This window comes from Convolutriloba macropyga, chromosome 3, assembly GCF_964194025.1.
Source record: "Convolutriloba macropyga chromosome 3, txConMacr16.3, whole genome shotgun sequence".
Classification (NCBI taxonomy): Eukaryota; Metazoa; Xenacoelomorpha; order Acoela; family Convolutidae; genus Convolutriloba; species Convolutriloba macropyga.
The window spans coordinates 33,000,608-33,026,765 of NC_134470.1; the positions used below are offsets into that span (position 1 = coordinate 33,000,608).

Consider the following 26,158-nt stretch of genomic DNA (forward strand, 5'->3'; position numbering starts at 1 on the left):
TTAATACCAGTGATCTTCGTACGTATCAAATGCTCTTAGCTTTAATGCTAATAGACATCAACTACCGAAAATTTTTATTAAGTTTTTAATAAGAGTTCGTTGATATATTTATAGAAGCACTATTAGCCATATGTGTGTATAAATTCGTAAAATTTAAAAACAGCCCATTTTCACTTTTTCAAATTAACTTGGCACGAATCAAAATACTATTATTATGACGCAAATATTTAATTTCTGTACAATAAACACTTAATTAAAAATTTTCTTCAAAGCTTAAGAACTCTTAATCGAGTAACTTCATAGAATTGATAACAGCCCATTTTCACAACCCGCTTGAGTATATAAACTCAGCAAATAGCTGTTCACTGCATACATGGATTCAGATCAGGAAAGGAAACAAGCGCGAAAAAGTGCGACACGCTCTAAATTTGGCATATAGATCGTTGGTTTTGGAATTTTACGGTGTGCGAAAACTAAAGACAAGCCTAGTTGACTCTAATACTTTGATCTCGTCGCTCATTCTAATCTAATCTTTTGATTTTGTGGGATTAATCGCCAATTTTCGCTGCTATTGTCGCTAGTAATCGCTACCGGAATTAGCTACGAATGAACGGTATTTTGGTCGTCGATTTTTGCATTGTCGCTGATTTCTGCGATTTTGCTAAAATACGAAAAACCAAAAAAATGTTTTCATAAAATTTAAATGTCAAGATACCACCTCAACCACCTCTCTTGAAGGTCCAAGTGATAATTTCTCGAATTAATGATTTCTCCAAAACCTTTAAATATATCCCTGCAAATGCTTGAAAAGCGAGATTGTTGAATTTCAATCATTAAAAAATTTTGTTTACATTATTTCAAGTCCGTAATTTTGCTCAATTATTCAGGTCTGAAAACAACGGACGTTTTATCAATAAAGCCTATGATCTTCACATAAAAAACAGCGAAGTCAAAAAATTGTCTGTTGAGAAAGACTGATTTGTGCTCTTGATTTTGCTCTACGATTATTAACAGTTGTGAACAACTTGAAACAAGTGACTTAAAAAGGAGACTGAACCTCAATACGTCAATTGCGGAACAACACAGAGGAAAAGAAAAAAATTTTCAGATCAAATCATTCGTTTTAACTGTGATAAGGATACGAAATTTTCAGTTAATTTATTAGGTTCATTGTCAACAATATCTTATGTCGTTTTGCGGTGAAATTGTACTCAGGTCGTAAGCAAAATATGTGTTCAGCAAATGCCGTTAGAAATTACTTTATTTCGTGATTTTTTTCTAAAACATTTTCAATTTCATTCTCGAATAATCAATCTCAAATTCAGCCGGTCACTTCAAAACTGTTAATTGTGATGCATTTTGCCAAAATTTAAGATAAGGAGTTTTTGCACAGCGAAATCCGAAACTTTTAGAAATTGTGCAAATAACTAGTTAAAGAAATGCGACGCGGATGTACTAAAGGTGACATTCGCACTAGAATTTGACCCAAACAAGTTGGCTCAAGCATATAGTTGCGCAGTCAGTAATTCTCGTTACAAAATTCACATCAAATTGGTAGTATTGATTCTGCGCGTCAAAAGCGTTCATATATTAATGCCATTCATTTACAAATTTCATCAAAATCTGAGCTGGAAAAGCTGCAACCACCAATGTGTGAACAGTTGGCGCATTTAGGCACTACAGTTGACATTAAAACAAGCAATTGCGCGCAACTCACTATAAATGCACCAAAACGTTACAGACCACCAGTTCTTTTTATAAATACCACCCACGCAAAAATAACTCAGTTCTTGTACAAATCCCCAAATCAAATGGGTTGCATTCTTCTAAACCAAACGCACCACAATAGACCGAATACTCAGTGAATATAATCAACATGATCAATATAATCAGTAATAACGCCAGGAGTCCGATAAAACCTCTAACCTCTCTACTTCACATTTGGTGCCGAATTCGATTCGGACAACTTTCTAGTCAACACCTCTACAACTGGGACAAATCAGAACACCTTGGCATCACAGAGAACATCATCCGCGGCTAAAACTCCATGAATCAGTCGGAAAATGAGACGTTTGCGGAGACAGTCTGAAAATGCTTTGGTAAGTCTATGCTAGCAATCCTGACAGAAAAACACGCAATACTAACAGAGGTGCGGGATTGCGCTTTACGAGATGATGGGCAGAGACTCAAGGACATCAATACCTACATTCATTCGAAAGTCCTTCCTTGAGGATGTTCATTCCACGAACCCAGGAAGCTTTGTCATGCTGAGTTTGGCACAAATTTGTTGATAGCTCCATATCCATCGAGACATAATGGCAAAAAGTAGTGAGTGCACAGCGTGCACGGAAATCCATTAGACTTTATGAACAGTCATTCCGCACAGCAAAATGTCACCATTTTTTAATGCAAGGAGCCTAATTGGGAAATACAAATTGATTTCGGCGGGCCTTTTAATAAAGAGACGAGCATAGGGCAAAACTTTCCTACAGCAATTGATCACTATTAAAAGGACCTACTGTTGAAATTTTTAGTATTGCATCTAGACCAAATGTATTAAAAATTCAGATACATACATATACAACAAAGGTGCTCCTAGATCAATAAAACTCGACCAAGGAAAGTCTTTAACTGGAAAAAGTCTTGAAACTTAGAAAGATACATGAAACTTGGCTCGGTAGAAAGATTAACACAAATTTTTAAAAGGCAAGTTTCCTTTATGAGAGTTTAACTTTACAAAAATTTTAACCTTTATCAAGCAAAACACGCAGTCATACGTCAGTTGAGGATATGCAGTTAAAAAACGACTAGTGTAAATCCATTCGAAGCGCATTTGGTGAGGGATTGTAACACGCAGACATCGAATATTGCAACAGCTGATAGTCAAAATCACACTAACAAAAATTACCAATCATTATTTAGATGAATATACTGTACTTGGCAGAAGCTGTCTCAAAGTTGTACAGTGAGCCAATACAGGGACTTGCAGTGAAGCGGAGGTGGAAAAGTTCTGTATGCCGCTACCAGCGAGGTGGGAGAACAACGCCAACATGCAATGGACGAAGAACCACGGCTTTGGTTAGAGTAAGTTCCAAGAACAACTCCCCGCACAATTTAGCCTCAATTTAAGATTAGCTCGGAATATTATTGTCAACAAAAAGCAAAGAAAAACGTTGGCGGCTTATATGAACTCCTTGCAGCAGGTAGCACGGTTTGCAAAACGAAACGAGCCGCTCAAGAAGTGCAGTCTCTGCATGCTGTGATATCAACTTTTGAGGCCGAACAAAGGAGTAATTAAAACTATGATCTCCAATTGCAGTAAAATTTTAATCTCAAAAGTTTATGTTAATTACTACATAATATTCTAAACCTTATATAACTGGAGTGTAAGTACTGTTTTTCTGACTTTATATCTATTAATTTTGTAATTCTCTAAAAATTCTAACCAGAGGGGGAATGTGAGCCGGATATGAAACTTTTGATTTATTTATTTATTTTGTTCAGTGTCATTCATATCTTATGTCTTTCTTAATTTAGTTCATACTTTGTCATCTAGACAAGTGACTTATCTGTTCAGTGCTTTAAACCTTGTTTTTGCGCTTTTCATGTCGTAGACAAAATTTGAGTTCAGCAACTTCCGTTAGAAATTCTTTTTTTTTCACTTTTCTAAATTATGTTCAATTTCATTCTCACAATAGTCAGTCTCAAACTCAACCAATCTAATTAAAATTTTTAATTCTGATAAATTTTAACTAAAACTAAGATGAGGAGTTTAAGGATTTTAAGATATCTGATAAACAGTAAGCGTTGGCAAAGCAGCCTCGAAATTGCTTTAAAATATCACTACTGGCCAGGATAAAAGTTTTACATACAAAGTTGATCATAGTAATAGTATTTTGCCACTGCTATTTGCAGTCACAACCTATAATATCCGTCGTTTTTCGTATTTAATTTCTTTAACCTCAGAGTAACCTCTTTCCAATGAGTTACAGTAAATAGTATCCGCAAAATGAAGTTAACTAAATTTTTCCGCATTCAATCCCTGCTTTGGAGGAGGTTTGGCGGTGAAATTTTGAAAAAAATGCGTTGAAGAAAGTAATTTTAACTGCGTACTTCCTACATCATTTTGCAGTTAAGGCAGTGATCGCGTTGAATTATTTATTTTCACCGCCGTCTCACTGCACACTTACAAAAAAGAAATCTACGTACACGGGTTTAAACCTCTCACCTCCTGCATGTCTACAGTTTCTTTTTCCACTGTGCCTTCAGTCACCTACTTCTGTAATTTTTGTGATTTTAAATCGGATTCACTAAACGTTGTGAAAAACAAAACGGTGAGATTTTCTAAGAAATGCGGTGAATTTTGAAGTGAATTGTTGTAAGAAATGAAGTGAAATGCGGTGAAATATTTTTTTTCCATCACATTCACCGCTTTCACCGCATTTCTTACATTTGCCAAAAAAATTGATGCGGCGAATTTTTGTAAGAAATGCGGTGATTTTTGCGGTGAATTTTTGTAAGAAAACCGGTGAAATGCTGTGAAATATTTAATTTCAGCGCGTTCACCGCAATCAACGCATTTCTTGCAAAATTTCAGCGCATTAATCGCATTTCTTACAAAAGTTCACTGCATTCATCGCATTTCCTACAAAAATTAACCCTAAAACCTCGACCCTGGATCTGCATTTAGCGAAATCACTATCCACAAAAGTGTAGAGTAGAAACTACCTAAATTTCGCAGGATTTATTTTGATTAAATTAACGCAAATAAATGCACCTTTTAATTGTTACAAAAATCTCTCAGACTCATCATCTGTTAACAAAGGTACTTATTACGGGAGAAAACGTAACCTTGGTTAAATTGTTTATGCAGAGCGAACTGAGCTTGCCTCATTAAACTATAACCGAGTGAACAGGGGGCAAGGGAATTAACTCAAAAAATTGTAAGAATCTTACAAGAGGGTGCATCATTTCACAAGAATTTCTGACAGAATCTTAAAAACAAGCATTCGTCGTACACGATTCTTAAAAGTTTAAACTTCGTCTTAAAGGATGCTTGCAGGATAAATATTCGAAATTTGCGATTCTCGCAAAATTAGCCGTCATCTTAGAAGTTTTTTCCAAGGCAACCATTCATCATTTAGAAATACACTTAAAGCACTTTGTAGATGATGATAGTTTTTTTCAATAGCGTAGAACTTGAAAGTAAAAAAATTGTGAATAATACATTAATACCCTGTATAAATTGGAAGATACGGATAAGGATTTTTCCGTTTCTCATGATTGAATGCAATGAGAAAACAGCTTTTACAAAACAAGCATTTCAGCAATTTGTTATTCATTAGAGCATTAAAAATTAGAAAAGAGTATAATATTTTAAGTCAGGCTTTTCAGTCTTTGGCATTAAATCATAAGTAAAAACTAATATTTTTGTACTGAGGCAGTTAAATTGGTTGTCTTGAAAAGCAAATTTGAATCAAATAATACACAAAATGATCACTCAATATACGCAACCAGTTTTGAAAGTTTCAATTCTTTAAATGAGGAACATTGCGCACAAAAGAACCAATGAGAGTGCAGCTCAACTGTAACGGACTCGCAAGAAACTTGCAAGATAGCCATTCATCTTGCAAGATCTTACAAGATAACTCGACCAGGGTAGTTACTTAGGAGTAACTGATTTTCGTTACTGAGTATTTGATTACTGTCAGACAAGTAGGAAAACGATTTCATCAGATCGGAATTTCAGTTAAATCAACAAGAAACGGAAATCAGGGTTACTCTATGTTAATAGTTAGTTCACAGTTACATTAAAAACAAATGCCGGAAACTTATTACTATTAGAAACTTAGGACTAATCAAAGCGGTCAAGATATGACTTCGGAATATTACAATATGAAATACAAACGAGAGTTTGGAGAATATCTATGTGCTACAATTTCTTTCACAATGAAATAAGACAATTATCAGATGAATATTATCAAAGAAAAAAATAAGACCACAAAAGTGTAAAAAAAATTACTGCTAGTCATCATAACTAACATACTGTGCTCCTTATAATCAGTAAAAAATAGTAAATTTTTAAGGGAAAATTTTGATAACATCAATTTCTTTCGTTTTTTGGTTTCCGCTTGTGATACATCAGTTCCTATAAAAGTGCCCATGCACCTAGTTGACTCATAGTTGTCAATTAAATTGACCTCCGTTCTGTGAATTTTTTCTATACATACCTTAAAATGCTAATGCATTTATTCCTAAACACTGTTGTTCATTTGTTCACTGCTGATTTGTTCACTTGTTGTTCACTGCTGATAAGACGAAGTTAGCTATAAGCGAGTTAGCTAAAAAGTTAGTTATTTGCGACTTGTTCGGTCGGCAAATCACTAACTTTTACAAACACACTCAATTAAATTTAATTTAAGATCTAATTCGCGACCAAAGATCGTTACAACACTGAAAAGTTCAATGCTGACAACAAAGAGATATTTATGATGCATTGAACTATCACATAAAAAAATTTAACATGAAAATAAAACTAAATTCAATTATTTATGTATTACATATATAGATAAACAAATTTTCTCTAAGTTTTTCACAATTTGAAGCGCTTATTCGACGTGAAACTTAGTAATATAAGCACATAAACATACTAAATTCAATTATTTATGTATTACATATATATATATATATATATATATATATATATATATATATATATATGTATATGTATATATATATATATATATATATATATATATATATATATATATATATATTATATATGTATATATATATATATATAAGAATGTATGTAAGTATATATATATATATATATATATATATATATATACATATATAAATATAAACAAATTTTCTGTAAGTTTTTCACCCGAAGCGCTTATTAGTCGTAAAAATTAGTCTAATAAGTGAATTTTATAAACACAATCAAGTGTTATATTAAGTTGAATTTCACTCGGATTTGTATTAAAATGAAAAAAAAATGGGTGAAAATCTCAGTTGAAATATTTTTGATGTTTAAAGAATTTGCCATCAAGTTTCTCCTCATTTTTGACCGTACTTTTGAACAACAGTTCTTTTGATTTTTGAAAAAGGTTGAATGCCAGATATTTAAAAAGTCCATGCTGCTTGAGAGCGTCTCTGTTGCGTTAGCGAATGTGATTGTTGTTGCAAACAAGTCCTTGATATAATTTAGGTAACTTTTGTAACCATTAATTTAAATTACTGGTTGCAAAGGTTACCTAATTCTTATCAAGGCGTTGTTTGCAACATGAATCACAATTGCTACCGCTAGAAAAACGCTGTCAAACAGTCTGAACATTTTTAATATCTGGCATTCAAAACTTTTCAATGCTAAAAACAACTGTTGTTCAAAAGTACGTAATTTTTACGGTCAACAATGAGGAGAAACTTGACAGCATTTTCTTTAAACATTTACCACAAATATTTCAACTGAGAGTTCAACAAAAAATATTTTTTCAAAAATTTCATTGATTTGTCATTCATTTTTTTGCAAATCCGAGTATAATTCGACGTAAGATAACACTTGAGTGTAAAAAACTAGAAAACACACTGATAGCTATGTAAGTAGATATGTATAAAACTTAAATTGTTGTCCGATCAAAAACCTTGTGAATCAAATACTGAATTGTTTATTTGTGTTGATGCCATGAGCTTGGTCATATTGGTGTCATCATAAACTTAAGGCTTCAAAAATTTGAGAGAATTTATAATAACCGGAATGTAATACTTATTTCTCTCAGAGAAGTTTCAACTCATACCTTCATATTTTGATATCCTCATTGTTGAGAAGCAAACCAATAGGAAGTCATTTGAGTGCATGCATAATTTGTAAAAGAGGAAACCCGGCAGTAAAAAGTTCAAAATTTCGTACACAAGGCAGCAATTGAATGGTAATTTGGTTATTTGATTATTTTTCGAGCATAGTATTTTCAATAGAACGTTTCATGGGTAAACACCATCTTTTTATTGGTACTTTTTTCAAAAGAAAAAATGAAACATAGCCGGCAGATTGCCGGAAAAAAGCCTTGAAACAGAAAAAGAGAGAATTTCACAATTTTTTTTCCTAAACTTCAAAAATTGTTCTAATCTAGAGTGCAGTTTCAGTCATACTCTTAACCTATACTTACTTCAGCTTCTAAATGGAAGGGTATTAAGCTTAGTACTAATATCAGCTAGCAATCACTCTAATGAATTTTGATAACCTAATGCACTATCACTTAATGACCGAGCTTTATCGGCTTATCCCATTTCTTTTGATTTTGGTTTCGCTTTTTCGTACTAACATTGCGTAACTCAATGCGTGAAGTAATTTAGAATCCATTCAGTTGAAACAGTGAGTGATGTGAGTCAAAAAAAATTAAAAAAGAACAGAATGAACTAGAAAAGAACAATGAATGGATTGGGAAGACCAATTAGAAAATATCCAATCCAAAAATCGAAAAAAAAACAGTAAATATCAAAGTGAACTGTCGCAAGTGAATAAAAAACCACTAGCGAGAAAGCGATTTTTTGTTTATTCATCGTTTTTCCACTCTACTTTAAAATTAGAGGGAAAAAATTCACGCCGCACAACCACTCGCTTTTTCGCTCCACTTCCTATTTCGGAGTGACCAAAATCACCACTTCAACTTGACATCAAAAATCATGCCAATGTGTATACAGATCTTTTAAAAAAAGACAGCGCCCCAAAACAATTCAAATTCTTTGAATTGTAAGAAGGAGCGCGCCTAAATAATAGCCGTTGAGAGGCTGACAGTGGATAATAAAAATTCAGTTTAGCCGCGTCTCTGTGTAGTTAAGGATATTTTTAAGCTCTGGATATCAATTCTTGTAGCTGTTGTCACTGCTAAGTTCTTGCTAGTGAATGTGGCAGACGTATCAAATTTTTGAACTTTTAGTGCTGTCTAATAAGACTTGAGAAAACGTTAATACTGTTTCTTATTGGCTGATTGCTTTAGTAATAGTAGTAGTAGTAGTAGTAGTAGTAGTAGTAGTAGTAGTAGTAGTAGTAGTAGTAGTAGTAGTATTAGTAGCAGTAGTAGTAGTAGTAGTAGTAGTAGTAGTAGTAGTAGTAGTAGTAGTAGTAGTAGTAGTAGTAGTAGTAGTAGTAGTAGTAGTAGTAGTAGTAGTAGTAGCAGTAATAGTAGTGGGGGACAAAATCCAACCTCACCTCCACGTGGTGTCCCCTGGGGGTAGGTCATGTGCTGCGGCTCTCCGCTCACATGGTCGAGCTAACGAGGCACTGGTCTTCTAGTTTGTGGCGCAACTAGTCGTATCTCAGCCTTCAAACACCAAAGCAATGAGTACATTCAACCATGGCCCCGAGTCCCGGGTAAGGGGTGCTAAGAATCTCCCGAGGAACCAACTCAGAATTGCAACTTTAAACGTCAGAACACTGACCCAAGCCGGATCTTTAGAGGCTTTGAAAATGGATCTGGCGCAATACAAGTTGGATATTCTGGGAGTGCAGGAGACGAGATTGCAGGAGCAAGAAATTGATCTCGGAGACCACAAGCTCTACCTGTCTGACTCGTGGTTGTCTAGTGTAAAGTCGAGACAAGGAGGAGTGGGCGTTGCTGTAAAGAAGTCATTGATAAACAGCATCGTAGAACAAGTGGCTCTAAGTGAACGTATTTGCTACGTCAAGTTCGCGGCTCGGAGGAGAGCCAATCTAGCTGTTGTTGTCTGCTACGCACATACGAATGAAGCTAGTCTCCAAGAGAAGGATTTGTTTTGGAGTCAACTTTCAGACCTAGTTTCCAGCTTCAAACATAGGGAGCGTATTTGTGTCATCGGTGACCTCAATGCAGAGCCTGGAAACCAGTTGAATGACACCATGAGCTGCAGAGGCCCGTTTGGAATGGGTGAAGAAAATGAAAACTCGGAAAAGTTGTTATCATTTTGCACTTCACACAAATTGCTCGTAGGTGGTACATGGTTCCAGCATCGACAAGTGCATCGGTACACCTACAACCCTCCCGATCCGAGTTGTCGAAAAAAGATGCTGGATCACATTCTGTTTGCAGAGAGATACAGAGGATGTCTGACGAATGTGAGGACCAGAAGAGGGAAAACCACAATTACCGATCATGAACTGGTCATTGCGGAAGTATCTATGAAACTTTTGTCTAAAAAGCCATGTTTCACGCCCAGAATCAGTTCTGCAAAGCTGCAAGATGAAACAACGCGTGACTTATTCACGCAGGAGGTCAAGTTACATCTTGATAAGAGCGGCGATTTCGAGAATACAGAGCAGTCTTGGGACAATTTTCGAAAAGCCCTGAACCAAGCAGCAGTGAAATGCCTCCTTCCGGACAAGCGAGTGAACAAACCTTGGATTTCTCCAGATTCTCTGGAACTTATCCGGAAACGAGCTGATCTACAGTTGAAGAAACACAGCAGCGCGGTGGCGCTGTTAGAGTTCACAAACTGCTGTAAGGAAGTCAGAAAAGCTCTACGTGCAGACAAACGGGCATGGCTTGAACGCAAAGGCCAAGAAGTGCAGAGCTTTGCGGACAGAGGCAACTTGAAGGAGGTTTTTGGGGCATCACAGCAGATTTGCCGAAACTGGAGTCCCCAGTTGACCAAATTAGTTTCAAGCACTGGCGCCAACTTGCGGACGAAAGAGGAACGACTTGAACGCTGGACGGAACATTTTAGTCAACTCCTGAATCCCTCAACATCCAGTTGCAGTACGAGATTGGATCCCGAAGAAGCAGCTGAAAGCTTGTCGATTGACCTGAGCCCAATTCCATTTGAAGAAGTGCTTGAAGCTGTCCGCAGGTTGAAGAATGGCAAGGCAAGTGGACCCGATAACATTTCCTGTGAGATGTTGAAAGCACACAAGGGTATTGTCGAGTGGCTCTGGGACATCATAGATAAGTGTTGGTCGACGGAAGTTCTGCCCGATGACTGGAAGGTAGCAGAAATTGTCCCATTATACAAGAGTAAAGGAAAGAGGTCAGAGTGTTCGAACCACCGAGGGATCTCTCTATTGTCAGTACCAGGCAAAGTGTTCGCTTCCGTTATTCTCAATCGATGCAAAGATTCAGTGGATCGCGTCTTAAGGGAAGAGCAGTGCGGCTTCAGAAAAAGCAGAGGATGCGCCGATCAACTCTTTGCCCTGCGTCAAATAATAGAGAAATCAATGGCGTTTCAATTGGATATTAGCTTTTGTTTCATAGACTTTCGAGCGGCATTCGATTCTGTCGATCGTGAGCAGATGTACCAGATAATGAAACACTATGGTCTTCCGCAAAAAGTGATAAACATCATAAGAAACAGCTATGACGGATTCAAATGTCGAGTCAAAGCCGAAGGTGAGAAAGGACGCTTATTTGATGTCAGAACGGGCGTTAGGCAGGGTGATGTGTGGTCCCCAATCCTATTCGGCCTTGTCATCAACTACATTTTGGCTAACTCGGTGCATGGAGGATTAGACATTGGGAGATTGGTGGCTGACTTAGATTTTGCTGATGATGTTGCTCTCGTGGGGATCTCAGACAGTGAGGTGCAAGAAAACCTACATCGAATCGAGGCCCTTGCGGAAGCCGCTGGTCTGAAGATTAATGTGGCCAAAACAAAGAATATGGGCGTAAAATGCGACAGCCCAAATGTTGTTGCAGTGCCTAGTATCCAACAGAACGTGGAGATACTCACTGGAACACATAAAGGCAAACTAGGACTCCTGACAGAGACATCTAGCCAGTCACGACTAACCATCAGCACGGAGGTGCTGCTGGGAACGAAAAAGAAAGCGGGCTGGTTCGAAACACAAGATGGCCGGAAGCTAAGATTGAAAAGCTTAGCGGTGGCTAAGCCAGCGTTGGTAGCTTCACAACAACAATCTGCGGTAGTAGATTCAGAGTCGCTAGAAAATGAGAGTCGGTCAGTGGTGGCTGACCAAGAGTCTTTAAGATGTCAGAATTGTCAGCGGCTATTCAGTACAGTTACCGGACGCAAAGTGCACCAAACAAGATTCTGCAAAGCCGGTTTGTCAAAGAATGTCGTCGACAAGTCAAAGTTCGAGCAACTAGAGGCGAGCCTTACCTGTGACAAGTGTGAAAGAAAGTTTAAAACAGTCAATGGCCGAAAAGTTCACCAATCGAGATACTGTGGCAAACCTAAAGCAGTTGCCACACGCGTGTTTTCCTGCAAAGTACAAGATGTTCTCGGAAACGAGTTTGAAAACATAGAAGCGTTCAAGTATCTCGGATCATATGTCAGCCTCAAGCATGGAGACCTGCAGGAAGTCAATTGCAAACTTGCAGAAGGTAGACAACGGTTTGCTAACTTCCAAAATCTCTGGAAGAGCAAGCAGCTCAGCGTGCACCTCAAGTGCAATTTGTACAAAGCACTCGTTTTATCAGCCGTGCTGCACAGCTCAGAGACTTGGACTCTTTCGAAATTAATGGAGAGAAAACTTGAGAGTTTCCACTGTGGTTGTCTTCGGAGAATTCTACGTGTGTCATATCTGGAGAAAGCAACGAACGAAGAAATTATGTCAAGATCACGAATGCCCCAACTATCCACGATGATCATGCTCAAACGGATAAAATGGTACGGACACATCCAGAGAATGGAACCAGGAAGATTAGCCCGCAGTGCCTTCGATTGGGACCCGCCCGATCAATACGTCCATGCTAGACGCGCTCCTGGGGGGCAACGGAAAACGTGGATGAGTCAAATCGAAGGAGACTGTGTACGAAACAAAGTATCGTTCAACAGATTGCAGGAGAAAGCAGCAACCGGGTCAAAGAATGCCTTCAACAATTTCGTCGTACAGCACTTCACAGAATAACCAAACAAATAACTCTTCTTGTTTTGTTTGTATTTGTTGCCAACCGTGCCTTTATTTCATATTTGGAATTAAAGTGTTGAAACAGTAATAGTAGTAGTAGTAGTAGTAGTAGTAGTAGTAGTAGTAGTAGTAGTAGTAGTAGTAGTAGTAGTAGTAGTAGTAGTAGTAGTAGTAGTAGTAGTAGTAGTGGTGTTGGTAGTAGTAGTAAAAGACTCATTTCTCTATACAAGAAGTACAAAGTTTAAAAAAAGCAAACTGGTACGTTAAGATCGACATAATTTACAGAAACTTTTAAGGTAAAAAGTGCATGCGTTATCAATGGAAAAAGAATCCAACTAAGCATTCGGATATTTAGATATAGCGGTTCTAAAAGAAGTTATGGCATGTCGAAAGAAATTATGCTGAATTTTAAAAGCATATTAGCAATCCTCGGAGCACGAATGAAGAAACTATTTTCACTCTGAAATTTCTTTGTAGATGTACTGTTAAAAAGATAATAATTTGATGAACTTATGGGTAAACAGTTAAAAGTCAGGGGGTTCATTATATCAAGTTTGTAATTACACAGTTTCCATAATAAGATGAGATCAGTTTTTATTAGTTGAAAGCATATAGGGAGTAGTTTCAGTTGCCTGCGTGTCGCGTTGTAGACATCGGCGCTTTTGATCCATTTCACCACACGACACTGAAATCTCTCCAGCCGTCGCAGTTGAGTGGCTGTGAGTGACCAAGCAAGACTTCCGTATAATAGGATTGACTGAATGAGAGTACTATAGAAAAGTTTCTCCGGTTTCTCTGAAACGTTAAAAGGGACATTTTTTCTAAGAAAATAAACATATGACTTGATTTGCTCGATTTTTAATCGACGTGAGTTTCACAAGATAGATTTGATGTAATAATAAAACCCAAGTCAGTAATTCGTCGAGGTGAGTAAGTCATTACCCTACGTAAAAGTCGAACCAAATGTATAATTAAAAGACAGTACAGAACACTCGGACGAGTGGAATGTTGGACTTTTGAAGACGCCCAATTAAAAAGGACATCCAGATCATCATGCACTAGTACTGGCTCGGCAGAAGAAAGAGTCTTCAGATCGTCACAATAAAGAAAGTAGTTGCTGTTTTCAACGTTGTCACCAATATCGTTAATGAACAGAGTGAATAGTAAGAGCCCAAGTACACTGCCCTGGGGAACACCAGCGGTTACCGGAATCTCCGAAGAAAGAGAGGAATCGAGTTTATTACATTGTCTCCTGTTGAACAAATAGGAATCCATAAGTGTCAGAAAATCGATATCAAAACCATACTTCGCAAGTTTCGTCAATAATAGGTTATGTTTAACGGAATCAAACGCTTTGTTTACGTCGAAATATATTGCAACTACCGGCACATAATTGTCACGTAATGAGTAGATATGGTCCAAGTAAGATAACATCTGGGTCGCAGTGCTGCGGGATTGCATAATGCCATGCTCTTGATTTATTATGCAGTCAACAAACTTTCCATTTTTTAAATACAAATTAACATTGACATATATATATATATATATATATATATATATATATATATATATATATATATATATATATATATATGCTCAGAAACCGCGTCAAGCCGAAAGAGAAAAAATGTATTTTCTGGGGAAAACTGATATAAAGTTCTGTTGAGATAGAATCATATTAAGTCCAACGGGCCGCTGAGGCATGTCCGCGTTGAGCGAGGTGGGCATGCGATAAATTATGTGAGCTACAATTAGGTTAAATCCAAGATATGTTAAGAAATAACTTTTTTAATTAAATCAATTCATTTTTTCTGAAGTCAATCGCTAATATCTTATTTCAATCGCTAATATCGCTAATATCACTCGCAATTTTATTGACAAACAATATTTTTCTAAGTTGCAAAAATAGTGTTTCTAAATTCTCTCTTGATCAATTAAAGCTGGTCTGGGTATTGTATTCTGCAATATAAAATCAAATCGAGACATTTAATAATTTGGCTCGTAGATGTTGATCCCGTTAGGCGTCCAGTACTCATTTTCTCGAGAAGCTCGAGGCTGTTCGAGACCCGGATTGTAATAGCTCGACGTCGTTTTTTCTCTCGAGCAGCTCTTGTCATCTCCCATTTTGGTCTCCTCATAGGCATTGCTTTCACGGTTCATATCGCAGTTCAGGTTGCCACTGTTGCTAATGAAGTTGCTGCTGCCCTGATCGTATTGAGGGTTAGTATGCAACGCTTGAATGTATGAGCCAACAGCTGGTCCTTCATATCTAGGAGAAATTAAGTGGTGCTAAGACAACAAATCGAAAGACAATAGATCGGAAAGGAAATTATTTAGAATTGCCATTTGCTAACTCATATTTAAGCACTCACTTATAATACAGAGTCTTGTTCGGTTGCAATGGTTTTATATCAATTCCCACGCCTTGAACTCGAGGCATGGAAAGATGCGGCAATCTTATGTCAGCTCGCAAACATTTGCTTAATTTCAACCACTGAGAATGGAGATTAATTTTCGATCTAGTGTCTTAATGTCAGAGATCTGTAGATATATTATGCTTTCGATCTCGCCAAATTAAATACTATTATCGGATGATGTTTTACCCGGAAAAGAATTGAATCACTAAATGAAGAAAATATATGGCATTGAGTTGCTAAAAAAAAACTTGATCAGTTTTATTTTTGCAGCATTAAAACGTCTTCGGATTCAAAATCGTCAATTTAACATTGAGAAAACCATTGTACCAACCCAACAAATCGAAACATGACAGAACTCGATGAGACATGCAGGTTCCTGATACTTCGCGCAACATCTGGCCGAGAACTTGAAACACCGCCATTTCTTGTTTATCTTGCCAAGATCTTGTTTCTTGATACCCGTTCAAAGACATTGTAAGTTTGTAAAGATCTTGATCTTTTCATAGCTAGTGGCATGTCGATATCTTCGCAAAATTTGCCATGTTTTTTATGTTTGTTGTCAAGTCAATCAATTTTTGATTCATTGGGAGGCATAATTCTGAATGGACTCTCGGAAATTTATTGTTCAACAAAACGTAAAAAGAAATTATTTGCATCCTTCCTCTATCAAGTCAACCAAGTTTGTTGTTTTCAGCGGCCAAATGATCTAATCAGTACTTTTATTTGATACTGAGCTCCAGTCCAATTAAAAAGTGCCAAAAATTACAAGTTAAATGTTTTTCTTTTTCAATCTTCTTATCGGAAACTTCCTTTAAAACGAATTACTAGAAAACTTCTTAAAAACGGAGAATTATAGTTAGATAGGTACAGTGATTGTGACTAGTGTGTTTGGTCATGCCGTTTGAGATCCCGGTGACCAGATACTTAAATTGGACTCAATTCCAAAAGGCCGGCAAATTTATGTACCAAGTATCTAATTAATGTATCAAAAATATGAAACCCCCCTCCCCCCCTCCTACGACAAGTGTTAAATCATATTTCGACCACCTCAACCCGGGCCGTGTTATCCCATCCAATAAGATTGGGCACATGGCTCTCGAGAACTACGCTTGCGGATTTCACGCATGTCGACAAATCAATAAAGTTAGCAAACATCTAAATGTCTACTCTACGAATTAAGCGAATTGCTCGCATGCGCTCTTGGTCTCACGTGTCTTTGAGAATGTGTACTTCTGTTATGTTAAGAGACTATAATTATTGAGCTTACATACCAATTTATACTTACTCAGCGTACACAGTTCGTGGTCCTTGCGTCTGTGTCCTACTGAAACGCAGTATTTTAAATTGGCTATTGCGGTTTTAGTGAAACTATAGATGAGGTGCTAATTACTACCTTAGCTATAGTTTCGCTACCACCGCAATTTAAAAGAAATTATCAGAGAAATGAGGAAACATTTATAAAATAAATGCTTTTACACCGGTTTTACGGACCTAGTCTAAGTAAACAATTAATTTTATGAAAACTAAGCCACCAGCACTGCACACTAAAACTCCTTCGAGTGAAATGACAATTTTTCGTGTGAAAATTGCGTCTCGCGTAATTTCACACGAGAAATGTTTCATCGTGTAATGAAAATTCAGGATTTTTCGTGTGAACGAGCGTATGGGGAAAAACGAAAATTTTAAAGGAATATTTGTTCCGACACTCTTGAGGGGGGAGGAACTATATACTCAAATGGGTTTTTTTGTTCAGACAATTTTGGCCGATCGATATAATAATCGTAGAGAGTTGTGAGTGGTATCATTAGAAAGCCCGTCCAGCGCAGAATATGGAATTAGAAAGATTTTTTTGATTTTTGCTTATTATAGGGAGTAATCGAGGTTTAAATTTTCTGAATATTAAACGTCATTCAGTTGTTTTTATTCACATTTTTGACCAAACTTTGGTCAATTTTGACCAAATTTTCATCAATTTTGCTAATATATGATAAAATTGTAAAATGTAGTGTTATTGATTTTATCTTTAAAGATAGCGGAGGACTGCTGAATTGTTCGATCCGAGTTTTTTTGGCTAGAATTTAAGCTAAAAATTTCAAAAATTAGACTTTTTTAGCCTTATGGCTTTAAATTTGCTCGAAGTGGACACCTTAAAACTGCAGGCATTTTCTTCTTAGGCTCACAAAAGTGCTAGTTGTACTCCCGCTGGCTTTAACAGTCTTCTGGAATTATAACTCTGCCAATTTTTTGCAAATTTGAACTCGATAATTATTTCAAAATTCATTAATTAGTGATAAAACTGATAAAACTGAAAAGTTTTGCAGAGAATTGATCTATTTCGCAACCATCTCAACAATTGAGTGTTTGCTAGATGTGCCGCAATATTTGGGTTGATGCCAATCTCACCATAGACCTTTCTGATGAAAATTTTTTAGATATTAATAGGGCGCAATCTTTTTTTTCAAAATATTCTCGCTATATAAATGTTTTTATATAAATTACGGACAAAAATCGCAAATCAGGGCTAAATTATTGACAGATACTATTTATAATAAACGAGACCCACGGAGATTATATTATGGTGGCAGAGTTAGGCTCATGGCTGTGACCAATTCTTTTCGTAAAAATTTTATGAACTTCTTGCGTTTTGCTTTCATTTCCCATACTTTTTGTAGCCCAATGACTTAGTGTCCCAAGCAAATATCCAGTTAGTTTTTAGAAGGTATAAAAAATCTAGACGTTTTTTCAGTTGTCATCTAATGTCTTTTATGATTTTGAATATATTTGTTTTGTGAAAATATCGGAGATTTTTCGAAATTTGCCACTATATCAGGCTATTTCTCTCAACTTCGGGGCAGTCTCAGTAAAAACAGGCAAAAACTGACTTCCTGTGAGTCATAAACTAATATCGGTAACTATTGTTTTATTGATATTCTACTAATCGTTTCTTTATTTTGGTACTGCACATTTTCAATTTTTCTTTTATATTTGATCATAATTGCATATTTTGTGAGTTAATTTTTTTCCTTGTCGAATTATCACGCTATTGACAGGTCCAATTAAAGGAAGGTTTTAGAGGAAAAATTAACAGCGGTGCAGAAAGGCGTATCTGGATACGTTAATTGATTTTGTTGAATATTTTATGCTTTTTGGGCTGAGTCACAATTATCTCGCAAAACCGTGTGGGTTTTTTGATTTTGACTTTGTCTGTTTTTTGTCGTTGTTGTACGCCATATACCCAAAAACGATAGATTCTAATTGCTTTCCCAAGCCGTGTAACTCAACCTTGTTAAAGATTTCAGTTTCTAGCTGTCTGTTTTAATGACTTTCAAATTGCACTTTAAAAAGAAGATTTTTAATCATCTGTCTGATTTCTGCTTTTATTTTTGTCACTATACCACTCAATTTCAACCATTAGAAGTCCCGATTACTCTTTTTGAATCAAACATTTTTGCGCTTGGTTATACCTTGTGAATGACTGCTTCTACCATTTAGTTTCATTAAAAAAATTCGAGATTTCTATACTGTTCTAGTTTTGGGTTTCTTTTTGTTGTCATGTCTAAGTAGACCTTTTATAAGGAAGACTCTTTGACGTTAAGATGTATGGATAATGTTAATTTACAGTTCTTGCAGGTAACATCCTTTAATTTTAATGCCTTGAACAGTGTTTCGTCCTAAGATTTGGCTTCTTTATGTATTTGTTCTTTTGTGTGCTCGTGACTTCGTCTCATTATTAGCAGATCCAATTGTCTTCCTAAGGTTTCGAAACTTAATCAATTGTTTTTGTTATAATTCCAATTCTGTTATCATTTTCTAAAATATTTCTTTTCAAACGTCAATTTGGTTTTCTGAGCTTCGTCTTTTTTAGGTCGGTTTGTAGCTCAGTCTCTGTAAACACAGGTCACAAACCGTTTTCAGTGAGCTATAAACTAATCTTTACAACGGTTTTAGCTTCAAACATTTGTTTCTCGGCTTTGTTACTACTGTTACTACGAGATTTCATAAAATGTTAGATTTCTATATATTTGTACATTTCAAAGGTTTTGGTTCTTTTTTAATATTTTTCAACAATAGTCGTTGATCCCATTGGCTTTAAAATTTTGTGCAATCGAAAAATGGATAATTACTTGTCTCAATCTCTTCCTATGCAGATATAAATGAACATTTTAGTGATTTCAACTGATATCTACTGAAATTAATAACTGTGAAACAAATTGTTTTCAAAAATGGAAAAGTATTTTTGAATTTTGCACCTATTTGCTCTTTTTATGGACCTGTTAACCAGTCACTCCTTTTTGAGGGAAGTGTAGGTTACATTTCTTTGTTTGGTTTCTGATATGATGCGATTTTCGTTTTGTTATCATTATTATAAATATAGACATTGATTTTTGGTCGTAAAATGTGTTTGGTGTTTGATTTTTTTATTGTCCTTTCTAGTACTCATATTATCAACAACTTTCATTGGCCCTCTAGCGTGGCACTACTGTATTTCAGTGGTTGATTATTGAAAGAAGTGTATGTTTTAAGCACATTATCGAACCTCCTTGTTTTCTCTAAGCTGTTTTTTGGTTGTTGCATTGAAGTAATGAAATGAACACGAAATTGATAATTGTTACGAACGCTTAGTGGGGTTTAAGTCTGAAACTCAGGCAACATCACCCTAGAATGACTTGAACGGTTTACTGACCTTTCTCTATTGTGTTAGCTCTTTGCCTATTTGACCTTTGACAATTTGTTTCGAAACTAAAAGCTTTTCCATCAATGCTATTTTTTTGAATTATTGGGCCATTTTCAGTGTCCAAAAACAAAGACGCAACTTAAAAACCCAAAAGGTGGGTTATGATGGGCCACTTAAAATAAAATTGCATAAAACATGCTTCGAACGCTTAATTTGTGTGGTTGACAGCTCCGTATCGTAACTCTTTCTTTAGCAATTTGAAAGTTTCGTTGTGTGGTTCACACGAGAAAAATGTTGAGTGTTTATAAGTAAAAATCTGGGACATCAATCTGTTAAAAAAAATCCGTGACATCAATCATTTCTTAGCAGCGGGTACTAATCTATTTCCGACCGCACCACATCTTTTGCAAGAGTCAAGTCACTTGTTGTGTGATTAATATACAACTTAGTTACAGATTCTCCACTTCAAATTTTAAAACAAGTATCATATACGATGTCGTACAAATCATAGCGTATTTTCTAATACAATTCTTGCATCGAACCTCATATATGATCCCTGCATCGAACTCATATATCTCGAAAATATCATAATTCGAAACCTACGAAATCATATATGATCCTTACGGAAAAAAACCAGGATATAACTCACTTTTACATCTACTAAGAAATGTTACTAAGTAAATGGATTTAAAGCGAATGAATATTAACCAATCAGAATAGAGTATTTAAAATACGTTCTAATAATATACGTAGAATGTACCGAAAAAAAAGGTATAACCTAATTTTAAGTAAATATAACCACAATATGTATCAAATAAGTTGATTTTCGGCTTAAAATTTTTAAGTTCTTTAGACAATTGTTGATCGATTATGAACCGATTCTGACGTCAATAACTTCAGACAAAAAAACCTGTAAAAGAGTATCAAAAAAACCTTGCCATCTAAACTCTCACTTGTTGCTATGTACGTTCAATAGCTAATATGTTGCTTTATTTAACGTTGCTATACTTATAAAAAACTGAATGAAGAATTCAACTTACGAAAGGGTGTTTTCGTAAGTTGAACACCCTTTTTTAAACGCAATTCTTCAGTATATCAAAAAAAGATGATTTTATTTTAATTATCGTGTTTAAAATTGCCAAAAACGCGCAATATTATAATTCCAGAAGACTCTTAAATTTGGCGTGAATACAACTCGACCTTTTTGAGCTTACAAAGAAAATTAGCGCAATTTCAAGGTGTCCATTTTCAGCAAATTGAAAGAATGGGTTCTAAAAAAGCGTATTAAGTCAAAAACACGAATCGAACAATTCAGCAACCCTGCCCTATCCTTGGAGATAAAATAAATAACACTACCGTTGACAACTTTAACATGTTTTACCAAAAATAAACCAAAATTTGGAAAAAATACTGAAAATGTGAATTAAATTCACAAAACTTCGATAACTCCCTTTAAAAATCGAAAATAAAAAAATCTTTTTAAATCCATATTCTACGCTGAACAGGCTTTCTAATGATACCACTCACAACTCTCTACGATGATTATATCGATCACCCAAACTTGTCTGAACAAAAAAACCCTTTGATCATATAGTTCCTCCCCCACTAAAGTTGGTTGCAACAATAATGAAACGTAGGTAAACTGGATCCCAACCTACTCTCCTCAGATTTTATTCTAACACAGGCTTGTTTAGCCGTCCTCCGAGCAAAAGAGATAGCCAAGATTGGAAATTCCAGCTTCCGACACTCTCGAACTTTCTGTTTTAAAAGTACTTAGTACTACTGTGATTAAGGCGTTTCAATTCTTGATAAAAGTTTGTACGCAGTATATTGCAAGTCGTTAGCCAATACCTGTCAATTATTGTTAAGTATAAGAATAAAAAATTTTTGTTGTTGGACATTTCATGTATGTAAAGTGTCACCATCAGAGCTCTGACCAGGCTGTGCAATTTCTTTGGTTCATCTATCCATGATCAAGACATGAAATTCAGTTTGTAAGTTTATCATTGAGATTTCTGACAACAGTAAATTTAATTTTTCCCGTAATAAATTTGAAAATTCAATTGGATTAGATTTTGTTGAAAAACAATTCAATCAGACGGGATACTTGCCTCTTCTGCCATCTGGCAGGCACAAAAAATCCTATCAGGAGTGCAGTCAGTAACAATATCAGGATAGCTGCCAGAATTGCCCAAATGATCATCACAGTACCTGGTCCCAATACCTGGTCGAGTGTTTATTAGTAAAAATCTGGGACATCAATCTGTTAAAAAAATCCGTGACATCAATCATTTCTTAGCAGCGGGTACTAATCTCTTTCCGACCGCACCACATCTTTTGCAAGAGTCAAGTCACTTGTTGTGTGATTAATATACAACTTAGTTACAGATTCACCACATCAAATTTCAAAACAAGTATCATATACGATGTCGTACAAATCACAGCGTATTTTCTAATACAATTCTTGCATCGAACCTCATATATGATCCCTGCATCGAACTCATATATCTCGAAAATATCATAATTTGAAACCTACGAAATCATATATGATCCTTACTGAAAAAAAACAGGATATAATTCACTTTTTACATCTACTAAGACTGTTACTAAGTAAATGGATTTAAAGCGAGCGAATATTAACCAATCAGAATAGAGTACTTAAAATACGTTCCAATAATATACGTAGAATGTTCCGAAAAAATAGGTATAACCTAATTTTAAGTAAATATAACCACAATATGTATGAAATAAGTTGATTTTCGGCTTAAAATTTTTTTGTTCTTTAGACAATTGTTGTTCGATTATGAACCGATTTTGACGTCAATAACTTCAGACAAAAAAAACCTGTAAAAGAGCATCGAAAAAACCTTGCCATCTAAACTCTCACTTGTTGCTATGTACGTTCAATAGCTAATATGTTGCTTTATATAACGTTGCTATACTTATAAAAAACTGAATGAAGAATTCAGCTTACGAAAGGGTGTTTTCACGTTTATAGAGACTTCAGAGAACCAGAAAAGAATATAAGTAGTAATATGAGACCCAGAAAATCATAAATGAATCTTGTATGAAACTGAGAAAATCTTATTCGATCTTTGGAAGATGTTTAAGTATATTATAGGGGAACGAGGAGGCAAAAAAAGTTGGTCCCTTTGTGACTGGTGTAAGCCACAAAACTGTCAGCACCACTCTCTCGCCCAAGGAGAAATTTTGATCAAAAAGAGACTGTTGAAAAAATCTTTTTTAAAGTTAATTTGAAAGTCACTAAAACAAATAGCTATAAACTGAAGTTTTAAAAAAGTTCCAATTTTACGTCCTGTTGATGCAATTGAGGCCTCTCATTGTCAGGTATGCGTCGTACAACAACAACAAGAAAGGCAAACATAGGCCAACCAAAAAAATCCACTAACTTTTGCGAGAGAACTGTGCCTCAGCCAAAAAGCAAATATTCAACAAAAACAACTAATAGTTTCAGATACTCCTTTTCTTGACGATTGTGCATTGTTCACAACTATCCGGTCTTTCAATTAGGCCTGTCAATAATGTGATGATTCGATAAGGAAACAAAAAGAACTTATAAAATGTTAAATTATGCTTAGAACACAAAAAAAGCAAAAAATTGTAGTACCAAAATAAAGAAACATTTATTTGTTTATAAGACCATTTAAAACTATAATTTGTAACTCAGAGGAAATAGGTTTCTCCTGTTTTTACTGAGACTGCGCCTGAAATAGATAAAAACCAGATAAATTATTTGGAAAGTTCAAAAATTCACCGACATTTCTTAAAACAAATGAATTCACAGTCATAAGAGACTTTAGACAACAACTGAAAACAATGTCTAGGTTCACTTTTTAATTTGTTACTTCGTAATAACCAATTTGATATTTGACCGGGGAGACTAAGTCATTGGACAACAAAAAGCATAACAAATGAAAGCAAAACATAAGAAGTCCATAAAATTTTACGAAAACAATTGGTTAGCCATAAAAAACATGAGCTTAACTCTGAAACCATAGGTCTCTGTCATTGGGCCTCTTTTTTGTAAATAGGATCTGTCAATAATTGATTCGTGGTTGGGTATTCTTGTCAGTAAATTACATAAAAAATGTAAATGCGGAAATAATTTTTCAAAAAAAGGCAGCTCCCCATTAAAATTTAAAAAATTTTTAACCTCAAGGATCCATGGTGAGATCAAGACCGGCCCTGATATTGCTGCGCCGCTAAAAATACACCCATTTGTTCAAATGTTTGGGAAATTTTTTTTAACACAATTCTTCAGTATATCAAAAAAATGATGATTTTGTTTTAATTATCGAGTGTAAAATTGCCAAAAACGCGGAATATTATAATTCCAGAAGACTCTTAAATTTGGCGTGAATACAACTCGACCTTTTTGAGCTGACAAAGAAAATTAGCGCAATTTCAAGGTGTCCATTTTCAGCAAATTGAAAGAATGGGTTCTAAAAAAGCGTATTAAGTCAAAAACACGAATCGAACAATTCAGCAACCCTGCCCTATCCTTGGAGATAAAATAAATAACACTACCGTTGACAACTTTAACATGTTTTACCAAAAATACACCAAAATTTGGAAAAAATACTGAAAATGTGAATTAAATTCACAAAACTTCGATAACTCCCTTTAAAAATCGAAAAAAAAATCTTTTTAAATCCATATTCTACGCTGAACAGGCTTTCTAATGATACCACTCACAACTTTCTACGATGATTATATCGATCACCCAAACTTGTCTGAACAAAAAAAACCCTTTGAGCATATAGTTCCTCCCCCACTAAAGTGGGTTGCAACAATAATGAAACGTAGGTAAACTGGATCCCAACCTACTCTCCTCAGATTTTATTCTAACACAGGCTTGTTTAGCCGTCCTCCGAGCAAAAGAGTTAGCCAAGATTGGAAATTCCAGCTTCCGACAATCTCGAACTTTCTGTTTTAAAAGTACTTAGTACTACTGTGATTAAGGCATTTCAATTCTTGATAAAAGTTTGTACGCAGGATATTGCAAGTCGTTAGCCAATACCTGTCAATTATTGTTAAGTATAAGAATAAAAAATTTTTGTTGTTAGACATTTCATGTATGTAAAGTGTCACTATCAGAGCTCTGACCAGGCTGTGCAATTTCTTCGGTTCATCTATCCATGATCAAGACTTGAAATTCAGTTTGTAAGTTTATCATTGAGATTTCTGACAACAGTAAATTTAATTTTTCCCGTAATAAATTTGAAAATTCAATTGGATTAGATTTTGTGGAAAAACAATTCAATCAGACGGGATACTTGCCTCTTCTGCCATCTGGCACGCACAAAAAATCCTATCAGGAGTGCAGTCAGTAACAATATCAGGATAGCTGCCAGAATTGCCCAAATGATCATCCCAGTACCTGGTCCATCAGAATCATCCTTGCCTGTAAAATTTATGCAGCGCGATTAGGCATTTAGTATATAACGCATTTTCTCTCGAATTGAACAGCATAAGAAAAGAAGTGCAAGCATTAGGAGACTTCGACAGCCATTTCAAGGTCCATAACAATTTCAGATTAACTTAATTAAAAGGTAATTGACATCCATCTTGGTAAGTAAATGTATCAATTCTGTCATGAAGAGGGCCTGTAATGATATTTTGCTGCACTTCTAGTCTTTTGATAATTGAAAAAGAACAGTAACTAAACTGAGTGCGTTGATCGATCTTATATGCCCAGTAACTAATAAACAGTTTTTATGCAGTGCCAGGATGAGTTTTTGAAGCTTTCACTTGGGACATAATTGCTGTCTATACTTGACAACAGAGGTGGAAATAGGCTTTACATTTTCTTGCAACGTTCTCTGATTGGGTTTGTGAATTACATATGCTGTGATTAAACCTACACCTCCAAAAAAGAAGCTATACGATCAAAATTTTGTGCGTTTTGTTTTATTCAGCACAAAATTTGATTGCCTGGTCAAGTTTTGCATTAAGTTTTACCTTTCAGCACCTTTTTGCGATCATTTTCATATCAAAACCAACTTAAAGTTGTCGTTGAAATCTGACAACTATATTTGTACGAATACCGCAACAACTTGATATTAGCGTGTATTCTGCAAATTTTTGCAGATATTTACTCTTTGAAAGTTTTAGTAGCGCGCAGCAGTCTTGTGATGTTATCGTTTGCAGTAAAATGAAAGATAGATCTGACCTGGAGCTGCTGGATCTGGAGTTGGTGCTGAA

The 26,158-nt window shown here is 35.6% G+C and overlaps 1 protein-coding gene across 2 annotated transcripts in view; it reads right to left on the reverse strand.

The window, feature by feature from the left end:
• Positions 1-14,613: 14,613 nt before the first annotated feature.
• The window catches only part of LOC142337018 (uncharacterized), a 148,871-nt gene continuing 137,326 nt past the window's right edge, over positions 14,614-26,158 (reverse strand). For both annotated transcript variants that reach the window (XM_075386051.1, XM_075386050.1), the window contains exons 16-19: positions 26,127-26,153; positions 25,235-25,358; positions 16,544-16,582; positions 14,614-15,110 (exon numbers count right to left, since the gene is read on the reverse strand). In XM_075386051.1, coding sequence (XP_075242166.1) covers positions 14,828-15,110; positions 16,544-16,582; positions 25,235-25,358; positions 26,127-26,153 — 473 coding nt within the window. In that variant the 3' untranslated portion in view covers positions 14,614-14,827. The remainder of the gene's footprint in view (positions 15,111-16,543; positions 16,583-25,234; positions 25,359-26,126; positions 26,154-26,158) is intronic.